This window comes from Urocitellus parryii, chromosome X (genome assembly GCF_045843805.1).
Source record: "Urocitellus parryii isolate mUroPar1 chromosome X, mUroPar1.hap1, whole genome shotgun sequence".
NCBI lineage: Eukaryota > Metazoa > Chordata > Mammalia > Rodentia > Sciuridae > Urocitellus > Urocitellus parryii.
The window spans coordinates 30,945,686-30,957,800 of NC_135547.1; the positions used below are offsets into that span (position 1 = coordinate 30,945,686).

Sequence of the window (12,115 nt, forward strand, 5' to 3'; positions counted from 1 at the left end):
GACTGCAGTTTGATAAAGGGATCTTGCAAGTCTGTTTTTTAGTTAACTTTGTTATAATTCTCACATGCAGGCAGCCTATGGTGTTAACAATTGAAAAGAGGAAAAAAAGGCAATTAACATTATTCAAATGGGTAGTAATGGTGTCTTTGACCACAGATATGTTTTGAGAGGTCAGGTTGTTGGCTCTGTTATAAGGTTTTAAAAGGATTATCCCATGAATTAGATTGTTGAGAATAGTGTTTTTCAGGAGATATATAATATGACTAAATGTAATATTTAGGCTACCCAGCCACAGTAGGATACCAAATTAATTAAATGTTGAACTATCCACCAAATAAAAGACTAATGGGATTAGGCCTCAGAAATGAACCTGAGGGAAAATATTAAGCACATCTAAGGACATTGCTCCTAGACAATTCAATTAGTGTGTTCAGTGCAGATGGAGCTGCCCTACACTAAGTTTTTTTAAATATGCACTGTCTAAAATGATGAATGGGCTACGTACATAAGGACTTAATTTCATTTACCTCCCCGACAAATACTAAGACACTATAGTTTTCAGGAAGTCATTGTCCTCATCTCTTTAAAATGAGATGAGTTGCTCCTCAGAAGAAAGCAATTATGTTAAAATATGAGAGAGGACACCTTACTCCCAAACTTTACATGAGCTTTAAAACACCATTTTAAATAATAGTTTGGTACTATTTCTTTTTAAGCTTAGGGCTTTTTAAGAGGTAGAATGTCAGGATCAACAAGTTAGATCTTAGTCTCTTGGTAAATGCCCAGGTTTGTGTATTCTCTTCCCTTTGGTTGGCCATAATATACACTGGAGGAACTTTTTGATAATTTTCTATTCTGTGAAAAATTTTTTTTAAAACGTTAATATGGTTTTCTCCAACAGTGTCTACTTTTTACCTACCCCCAGAAATAGTATACTGTAAAACCATAATATTTATTTTAAAAGGGGGAATGACTATATATGAGATCCCAAAAGAAATTAATGCCAGAAGTTCATAGTAAGCTAAAATACACCTCAACAACAAAATTTTAAGGTTATTTTTATTTACAAGTCTTGAAAAATGTACATTTTTTACATGGGTTACTTGTGCAACATTAGACTTCAAACAGCAATAAATCCAAAAAGGTAACAATGAAACATTAGACAACTCACAAGCTTTGTATATCTAAAAGTGTAAATATCCAAAGAAAGATTGTAGACATAGGCTTTAAGGTTCTCATAACACTGAACGAGAAGAAACTAAAGCATGCAGCAATAACTCAAGATTTCAGTAGAAAATAGTTTGCCACATATATGTGCCCTTGAATTAAAACTAAAAAACAAGATGGAGGATTGTAAGTTTGTTTTTCTAGGGCAACACTTCTCCTTTAAAAATATGAAAGGATTTTCACCTTTCCCTAGCTCAAAAACTGTTGATTGTTTCCATTCCTTTGCTCCTACACCTCTTTAAGAAAAAAACCAAAACAAAAGAAACCTTAGAAGACCAATATTCTGAAACCTAACGTGTGTGAGCTGTTGATATCTTGCTAGGAGTAGATGTCAGTTCCTGCTGCGCTCCCTTGGCTGAAGCCTTCCAACATCTCTACCAGTAAATACCATCTTGTAATTCATATTACAAGACATTAGCATCAAAGAACTGTTTACAGTGGATTTGTTTCCCTGTCCTCAAACAGGCTGGCTGTATTCTAAACACATTCACATCTAAGTCCCAACACAAGGGAAGGACCAGCCAGTATGAAAACACTTTGGTAATCATTCTGTTAATAATAACATCCTGGTCTTCAAACTATACATAAGAACCATTTGTATAACAATGCATCTTAAAAGCTTAGTGTAAAGTACAGTAACACAAATAAATGCCCGAAGGCTGGAGATGAGATACAACAAAAAAAGAGTTAAGCATTAGTAATTTTTGCAAGTAACCCAGGTACAGTACATTTGATTTCATAGAGCGTGTTTTCTGATGTTCAACAAGAGAGTAGAAGGGGTAGGAAAAGCTTGGCAAGGGAAGATGGAAACAGCAGAACAGCTATTTTGCTTTTAATAAAGTAAATGTAATGACATTGAGGAATAAGAAGGTGATAAACACATCAATATATATTTTTCTTATGCCCAGCCTCTTCCTTTGTTCCACCTTCAGTCAACAGTCGCGCCAGCTCTGTTCTACTATGGCAGAAACACGCTTTTCATATTCCCGCTTGTTCTCCTGGTACAGCTGAGCAGCTTGGCTGTTTGCAGGACTATTGGGATTGGGTTCATCCAATAGAGACTATGGAGAAAAAAATTAAATATTAGTTCCTTCTTGCAAAAAGTTATGTGTTCAGGACAAACAGCTATTTTTTCAGGTAATAACAATGGAATTGTCCCAAGGAACTACTAAATTTGCTGTCTTTTAAACATAACTGTACTAACCTAGAGTTACATTAATTGTGAGTAGTTAAGCAAATACATGAGTAGCTAGGCAAATACACATGTGGCAGGGCTTTCTGTTGATTTGGGGTCTTAAAGGCCTACCTTTTATCTGTAAAATAAGCTTTAACCAAATATAAATAAAAAGGTCTTAAGTCATGACTTTCGAAAAACAACTTGTAGTGTAAACACTTCAAAGGTCACAGTCACATTAAGGAAAAATTCACCTGTATGGATGTTAAAATGGAAGACACATCATAGGTTGGACTCCAACGGTTCTGAAGTATATCCAGACATATACTACCATCTGCATAGACTAAGCATAGAAACAAGAATGTTAAACATAAGACCATGAAAGTTTTAACGTTATAGTCAAGACAGAAATAGTCAAAAGCAATACTTTGCTTTTGAAGCTTAAAAAGATTCCAAGGCTGCTTCCCAGCTAACTGCCTAAAAAGATGAATCATAATCATTACTAGTGAAATAATCAGGATGATCCGGGGATATCAAAAATGACTGGTACAAAACTGAAAGAAACTTCATGTTCCTTCTTCTGAAGACTGCCCTATTATCCAGAAAATCATACACATTTTCTAACAGGGTCTCTATATAGCCATAAAATTGTGAGAAATTCATTCTATTCATTCATTCCTCAAAGTCCTATTTCAATCTGCTGCCATCTTTAACTTCCCAATGAGAGTAAACTACATCTCCTGTGTGAATGATAAAAGGTAGCTCAGAGTTCACAAGATTTCATCTTGTCTCAAAGGTAAAAAACATCTGATACCATGAAAAATACTTTAATAGTCTAAATAAAAAGGCAAGCTATTCTAAACTTACTACTAGGGGGAAAAAAGCAAAAAAGTTGGAATCTTACAGAACTATAGCACTTTTCCATCAATATTTCAACAATAGGATCTAATATTCAGTAGGTTGGAGTGGGTTTGGGCATCTGTATTTTTCATACTTTGTGGTAATTCTGACATGCATCCAAAAGTTGAAAATTATTGTTCTACATGCTAGGAATGATAATTACAACACATGGTTACCCCAATGTGGCCTAGCATTAAAAGGAAACTTCAATAGCATCCTTATTTTTGTTTAATAAGTTAATGCCAAATTGTTAAAATTATGAGGTGCTTAACCTCTAACCAAGGGAAAGTACCTTCACTGCTTCAATTCTATGACTACAGATCAAGATGGCAAGGGACTGAGTTCAAATTTCAGGAAACGGCAAGATGCCTAAGCAAATACCCAAATACTACAGATAAATAAACAGAAAATGTTGAATACCACCACAATAAACATTGCAATCATTTAAAACACTATCAAAAGTGATACTTGCCATTTGGATGAAACATCTTAGAGACAAATCTAACAGTAGGTGGTTTATTCGGATATTCTTCAGTGAATTCTATTGTAAGTTTAAATGTTCCTGTAGTTAGAAAAGAAAGGATTAAGAAAATGTATTTATCACTTTGTTAAACAGTACTTTATTTAATACAATGTAAGTTTTTTCAAGTATTAATTGAAATAATGCAAAGATGTAAAGAGGAAAGACAGATCAGATAAGAAATACATCTCTATTAATTGCTCTAAAGAAGGACAGATATTCTAAAAACCACCACCCAAAGGTGACTTTTTTTGTTTTGTTTTACCATTATTCTCTCCCAAACTAAAATACCTCCATCATGAATTCAAAATTACTGTCTGCAGGATAACTTTGGTCGCTGCATTTTGTAAATATGCTTAAAATAAAATGATAAAAAGCTGGCCCCCAAATTTTGCCTTTTTCCTTTAGAAGACTGAAAGACTTCAAATTCAGCTGCCATCTTTAATTCTCCAGTGATTTTAAATGTACTAGGAAGAATAAAAGCACAAAGAGTCAAAAACCAATGCTAGAAATACAAGTCTAAAATCAAGTTGTTTTTAAAATTAAGGGAATATAAGTATAAAAGTGTTCACTGGTCCCTTTTCATTTAATAGTGACTATATAATGAAAATTTAATTGAATCTAAGAACAGACTTCATAGCCCCTCTCCAAAACTCTTCAGTATGACTCATATAGAACTTCGCTATAAAATCAAGTTAATTATTCACACTAATGTAGGGAATTAATGGCAGAAACCATTTAAAAATTACATTTGCTTTATATCACACTCATAACTTCTACAAACCTATTTTTTCTCATGATGTTTGTTTGGTTTACTACTATTGAAAATAAATTACTTGTCTTGAATATGTGTTACCCTAAAATCCCAAAGGAGGTCCTAAAATATACTAAGTTATAGACAAATTGGATCTTACTCAAGAATTGTATGATATTTTGATCTGGGGAGATCATCTCCTTCAAAATGTTAAGTTGTGTTTGTTAAATAATTTCAAGAACACAATTGGACAACCTGACTAAAATCTCTTCAAGTAAACTTCCGAAAGACTGAAGTTATTATCTGGTATAAGGGAATACATGTTCTACTAATGTTAATCTAGTCCATTTAATAAATTATTTATTATAATACAATGGACCTAGTTTAGACAAAGCATAATTTATTACTGGCTCCTTCAGAGTCAGCAATTTATTTTCTCCTTGTTCCCATTAATAAGTTTATTACTGCTTAAGAAAAAAAGAATACTATCGCCATTCTACTGCTGTATCTATTACATAACAATCCCAAAAAGTTTGTTTTCTATTACAAAGCTCATAGGAAACAATTTGCTAACAAAGTTGCCCTTGGTATGAACATGTGTCCCAAAATTCAGAATACTTTAAACTGAAACATAGTGTTGGGGGATGGGTAAACTCAGTGGAACAGTGCTTGCCTAGCATGTCTGTGCAATGCCCTGAGTTCCATCCTCAGTGCTGCAAAATAAATGCAACATATTAGGGACATGTTATATCCCCCAAATTATTGTCACTCCAAAAACTATTTGATTTTGGAAGCCATATATGAGGATACTATGTATTATAACTAAGGACAAAAAGTAAAATATTATGGAATGGACAAACATACCATAGTCCATCAGAACATACTCCACCTTTATCACCACCTGGTCATTAAACCTTCCTCCTTTTGAGGAAGAAAGCACAGTCCTTCCTTTTCAGTAGTACATATAACATGCAGGAAAAAGTAGAAGTGGTAAAGAGTCAAAACTTTCAGCTTTTGTATCTCAAGTGTAAAGACATCAAGATCAATGCTGAAATCTGGTTAAAGTATAGGTAAGTGACTGATAACCAAGAAATTGCTCTAAAGTTGGGCAGACTTCACAGCATACCTTAAATCAAGACCATCATTAAATATGATCTCTAAAGGTGGTAAAACCTAACATTAGGAAAGCATAAGCAAAATCAGAAGAGCACAGCGTTTGTAAAAGTACAAAATTTGTAGTCAGACAGACCTGGACACAAATCCTTGCTTTGCTACTAACTAGCTGTGAAACCTCAGGGACAGTGTTCTACTTGACTAAACCTCAAGTTCCTTGGGCTGGGAATGGAGCTCAGAGGTAGAGTGTTTGCCTAGCATGTACAAAGCCCTGGGTTCATCTCCAGCACCACCAAAGTAAATAAGAATAAACTGGAAAGTCTTCATATGTAAAGTGAGGTTAATAGTAGCAGTCACCACTCACCACAGCATTATTGAGCTTTACTTTAAACAAGGTAAATATGCATAGTGCCACAAAATAAGTGCTCCATAAACATAGGAAATTATTTTAACTATAATTCTAAAGTCTTAAATCTCAGTAAGAAATATACAGTTAATGAATTCAGATATCAAATAGTGCTTGCTTTCTGGCATACAGCAAACTCTCATGGTTAAATGCAAGTTGAATATACATGTTGTTGGCTCACAAATTTCTTGACTTGAGCTTTCTGCCTAACACTTGCCTTGAAGTTCAATAAGAAGTATATCAAACACCTTTTAAAGCAGCTTTTAATATTGAGAAGTAAAGCAACCTGTTTATGTCTACCTGTACATAAGTTAAAACCAAATTCTTATTGAATGTACACATTAGAAAGGGGATACTTCATACTTTTAGCCACATTATTTAATATCACACCCTCTTTAGTACAACCCTCAGTGCAATTCCTGAGACCTAGACAAATGTTATGAAATTCAAAACTCTCAGAATTAATAGTATACAATTTGAAATTACTGCTTACTCTCAAAGTATTTAGAAGGCTTTAAAATAACTGAAAACTTGGGCCTCATCACTGTTGTACCCAATTTCTACTGGTTTTGTTCATTATTATTCAATGTTTTGAGGAAGCCAAAACATTGTAGGGAAAGTAACAACCCATCTATACATAAAGAACAGGAACCTAAAACTAAAAAAAATATATTAAAAAAAAGGGCTGGGGATGTGGCTCAAGTGGTAGTGCGCTCGCCTAGAATGTGTGAGGCACTAGGTTCGATTCTCAGCACCATATAAAAATAAAATAAAGACATTGTGTCCACCTAAAACTAAAAAATAAATATTAAAAAAAGAACAGGAAAATTGTATGAATGTGTTAAATGGCTAGTATATGGCAATAAAGACTAACAGGATTGAACTAGAGGTTGTATCTTTTGCATAAAAACATACACAAATCCAAATTTTTGAAAATACATGTCTGGCCAAAGAAAACCCCCCTGCAGGTGTTTTCTGCTATTTGGCTAGTACTCTGTGACTTTGCCCAAGGGCAAAGTAAAGCACATGTAATTTAAAATTTTTTTGATGACTGAAAATTATGATTTTTAAGATAATACCCTAAACTCTTTCATCACAGGATTTATTTGAAGAACACCCTGAGTGGACTCTGATTTCATTTAAAAAAATAGATTTACATTTGACTTCTTAAGAACACATGTATTATGAAAGCAAATATAGTATCTTACCATGTCTATTAACAATTTTTAGATGATATAATGAATATTATATTCTATAATTTGTATTCACTAATATATACCAAGACATTTTGATGAGGAAGTATTTCAACCCAATGTTTTGGTAGTGTAAGTTCTTCAGAACATACTTTAATTACATGAAGTCAAGTCAAACTACCTTTAAGAATTCCTTAAGATTTCCTCTATTTAGGGCCTGGCTGTCCCAGAAACTTCTACCATGTGTGAATGGTTTATAGGAAGAAGCAAAAGTAGTTTGAGGGTTCTTAATATGTATAAACACATTGGAAATTACAGTAAAGTCAACTACGTTTACTTATCCATATCAGTCTTTTCCTTAACTATAAATTCCCCAACTATAAATAGGGGTATTCATAAAATAGTCAAACATATTTTTTACAGCAAGTTCTAGGCATCTGTGGAGATCAGACTCTTTGACAGAATGAATCTAAGAAGGCTACTGTCATTTAGCCTGAGTAATTCCTTTCAGTAATGCCAGAATGGAGATACACATCATCAAAAATAGAGTCAGTAATGTCAAAAGGGACGGTCCAGGTAGATAATGGATTCCATAAGTACCTTTTCAATTCATACCACTTAAAACAAGAGAAGCACCCTTGAAATTTTAAGTAGCCAACCTCCAACAAATGTACTATTAATAAACTGTGCCTAGCATAAAACAGTCTGAATAAAATGAGGGAAAAAGACAATGAAAACACAGCCTACTAGACCTGAAGCAAAAACAGTTAATCTGCATGCAAAGCTTAAGTGTAAAAAAATTAGCACCAGTCAGGAGTGGTGGCACATATCTGTAATCCCAGTGACTCCAGAAGCTAGGGCAGGAGGATCACAACTTCAAGACCAGCCTCAGCAACTCAGTGAGGTCCTAAACAACCTAGCAAGACCCCGTCTCAAAAAATAAAAAGGGATGTAGTTCAGTGGTTAAGCATCCCCGGATTCAATCCTCAGTGCAAAACAAAACTAGCACTAATCTAGTAGAGAAAAATTAAATCTAGCTAGTTCTTGCACCAATCAGTTCAAATGATTAACTGTACCAAAGTAATATATCCTTAGGCTCCCTCCCTTCCTCCTATCATATCTTTTCATCAAAGCACTGAAGAACAGTGCTATTTACCCAGGGGGTAAAGTAGAACATAAGCTAAAAGTATTCAGGTGACTGTCCAGTTTCCTAAGGAAATCTGAGTATTTGAGGCAAATTATCAAACTGGTTGATCTCGACTTACCTCACAGCATTTTGGGGACATTTTGGGCAGCATCAAAAAGCAATCCACTCCATAAGTTTATTTTATGTAGTTTGCAGAAATGTTTTTGTTCCCATCTTCAAACGGAAGGGTGTGTGTGTGTATGTGTGTATGTGTGTGTGTGTGTGTGTGTGTGTGTGTGTGTGTGTGCATGCATGCTATGTGACCAAAGGAAGATAAATCATTGAGAAAATAAAAGATTCTTTTCTTTTTTATCAATTTCCTGATTGTGATATTGTAGTATAGTCATTCAAGATGTTACCAAACAGGGGTTTATTGGGGAGATAAGTGAAAGATATACAGGGTCTCTACTAGTAGTTCTTCCAACTGCATATGTAAATTATCTCAAAATAGAAAGTTTTTAATTTTTTGCAGTGCTGGAGATCAAACCAAGGGCCTCACACATACCAGGCAAGTAATCTACCACTAAGCCACATCCACAGCCCTCAAAATAAAGAGTTTTTAAAGAGCAATTAACATTTGTGTTTTTAAACATTAAACCTAAATAACTTTTAAAAAAATGTGTCTATTGGTATATGTAGTACCTTCAAATAAGTTGGACACTGGTCAAGAGGGTACAATTAAAGCTAACCGCAATTCTGAAGCTGCCTTGAGTAGTGATCATAAAGTCTTTTAAAATTCATTTAAAATCAAGAAACAATATTATACTGAAATTAGGCATTTAAGGCCGTCTTAGAGTAGTGAGGCTGGCAGGCATTCAACCTAAGATTGTAGAGACAGATAATTATGTGTAAGGGATTCTTGAATCAAGTCAGCATCCAACACACACATATTAAGCACCTCCTGAATACAATTCCTGCCCTTGGGATAGAATCCTGAACGAGATGATCTTTGGGAGTCTCTGCTGATTGTCAGCAACTGGTTGGCTTCATATTAATTCAGTATTTCTAATGAAGAGCTGAATTTGGCAGGATCACAGCCCAAATCTCAGAATTCTTAGTACCAGTGCTATGATACTCCTTTTAACAAGTGATCGCCTTACTCAGATTGTTTTTAAAAGAAAGCAAGAGAAAAGGTGCAATTCTAGTTAAGCAGACAAGTTCCAAAACAACCTGCCACACATTGGATTCCACTCAAGCCTTTAGTAGGCAGAAGCAGATTCCTAAGTAGGAGGCACTTGCAGGATGACTGGAAACCCCTTCCCCGGCTGATCAAGCTCCTGAAAGGTGGGTAAAGAAACTCTCTTACCATCCTCAAATGGGGTCCCTTCAGGCCTGCAACACAGAGAAAACTAGTCAGTTCCCGCTTAAAGGATTCCCTTCTCCCGGTTCATTTTAAGGGGATGGCCATCCAAGGTCTGCCATCCCTACCTCTGGTCAACCACCGGCTGCCTAGGTTGAAAACCACTACAAGTACACATTTTGGGCTCAGAAACACAGTGCAGGCCGCCGCGCCTAACCTCCACCACTCCCCACCCCGCCCCCCTAGAACTCCAAACGGTTCCCCCGGCAGCGGGAACCAAACTAATCGAGGCACAGGCTCCGGGGTGGCGCCTAGGCCCGACCAAACCCAAACATTTTCCCTTTCACCCTCCGCCTTCTTAAGGGGCCTGACCCGGAAAGCACACTGAGATGGTTGGTTTCCCCGATCCCTCGCCAGCACCGGGAACGCAGACTCACCCAAAAATGACCGCGTTCCAAACCATTATGTTGTTCTCGGACGGAGCCCCACTGACTCCAGCCGGAGGATCCTCCTGCAACCTTTAGAGACACAGACAGGGGCCCCCGAGTCCGGCACTCGCGTCCGCCCTCCGCTACCTTTACCCCACCCCACCCGGTCCGCCTCGGGACCCGCCCTGTGCCCCGGCGGGCGGACCCCGGCCTCCGCTGTCCCCGACGGTTTACCTCTTGAAGTCCCGCATGAGGCGCCGCCGAGCCGGGGTGGACATATCTCTAGCAGGGTCAGGGGTGGGGCATACACCAGAGTCTCGGGTCCCCGCGGTCGGTAAGGAGGCCGAGGAGACCGAAGAAGCTGAAGAAGATGTGGAGGAAGCACCCAGAGGAACAGCACTGCCTCTCCGAAGTCGAGGGTCGGTCTGGCGCCGGCTAAGCACCACCCCGGAGTAGACGGGGGCTGAACCAACCTGAAAGGAAAGGGGGGGGGTGGAACGCCTTACGCCGGACAGGCCATACCAACACGAGCCGGGGGCGGGGGGGAGAGCGAAAGTTGCTTATGTCATTAAATCCCAGCTAGGAAGCAGGGAGTGGTTCCTGGATGGTCAAGGGTGAGAGGCAAGCTTCGGGACAAACGAAGCCTACAATTCACAAGGATTTAGTGGTGGAACGGGTCTGTCTCTACTTGCCAATTCGAAGACGAACCCTGGGAAGTTTTCTGCTTTTTTTCTTCCTTTTTCTTTTAAGACCATATCATTTATAAAGTGCACACTCTGGCTGGGGTGGGGAAAGGAGTAGAGGAGAGGAGAAGACCACCAAATCCCAAACTAGTGGAAGTAGGAAGGCAAAACCGGTTCTCAAAAAGCGGGAACTCTAGGGTACAATCTCAGGCAGACATAGGAGACCCGGATGGGAGTGTGCGCGGGGGGGGGGGGGGTGCGGGAGGGCGCGGGGGGTGTGCTGGGGGGGTGGGGTGGGAGTGGGGGGTGCTGGGGGGGTGAGATAGGGTGGGGGTGGGGAATTGGTTAAGATCGTGGAAAAGGAAAAGAATAAATCCGCCTTGACTATGAAAGGAGGCCCAGGGTCCCTTTTATATAGAATGAATGTTCAGGATTGTGATCCTAACATTTAGGGGTCAGTGATTACCCCAAAGCCGAATAAAATGCCATTTTGTGTCCTCAGGGACAGAATGGGAGCTTGAGGCAAGTACAATATGTTTTTTGTTTGTTTGTTTTGTTTGTTTGTTTTAGTTCTGGGCACTCACAATTTGGCTCTGGAACCACATTTCCCCCTTGGCAGTTCAACAAACCAAGCGGCTAGTATATGTTCAGAAGAGTCCAAGGTATCCGACTGCAGAGAATTGGAAGGATAGTGGATCTGGAGTGAAAATAACAGTAAGATGTGCGTGGAAAAGCTGCAGGTTTCAGGGAGGAGTCACAGTTAGTACGTGGACCTGCAAAAGCAATAACATTTTTAAAGAAGAGTTTTTAAAGGTCAATTCAAAATAATTTAGAAGGTAGGAAAAATGCTCATTTAAGAATTATAGAAAATATGAGAAAGGTAGGCTTAAGACATGGACAGTTTTGAATTTCAAGCTAATGGATTCCTTAGAAGGTGGTTGAACAGGAAAATGACATCATTAGAGCTGTGCTAATCAGAGATTGGCCCCAGGAGAGCAGCTAGCCTACTCTCGCAGCATTTTAGGTGAGAGATACTGAACCAGACAATGCCAATAAAGGAGTGGATGGGATGAATGGAGAGAACTTGGCAACAGATTGACTGTGGAGGCTAAGAGAGTAGCAGAAATCAACAATATGCTAAGTCCCAAGATAAGTGGGAATTCCAAGGTTCCATTATCAGGATTAGCATATAGAGGGGGAGGGGTCAAGTTTGGAAGAGGGAATTTTGAGT

The 12,115-nt window shown here is 38.0% G+C and overlaps 1 protein-coding gene across 1 annotated transcript; it reads right to left on the reverse strand.

Annotated features, from left to right (window-relative positions):
* Positions 1 to 1,042: 1,042 nt before the first annotated feature.
* On the reverse strand, positions 1,043 to 10,674 carry Ube2a (ubiquitin conjugating enzyme E2 A). The gene is made up of 6 exons (XM_026409070.2): positions 10,436 to 10,674; positions 10,211 to 10,291; positions 9,780 to 9,805; positions 3,774 to 3,863; positions 2,656 to 2,744; positions 1,043 to 2,288 (listed from the first exon to the last, which is right to left on the reverse strand). Exons 1-6 carry the CDS (start codon positions 10,477 to 10,479, stop codon positions 2,160 to 2,162), a joined length of 459 nt encoding a protein of 152 aa, XP_026264855.1. The 5' UTR covers positions 10,480 to 10,674; the 3' UTR covers positions 1,043 to 2,159.
* Positions 10,675 to 12,115: the final 1,441 nt, after the last annotated feature.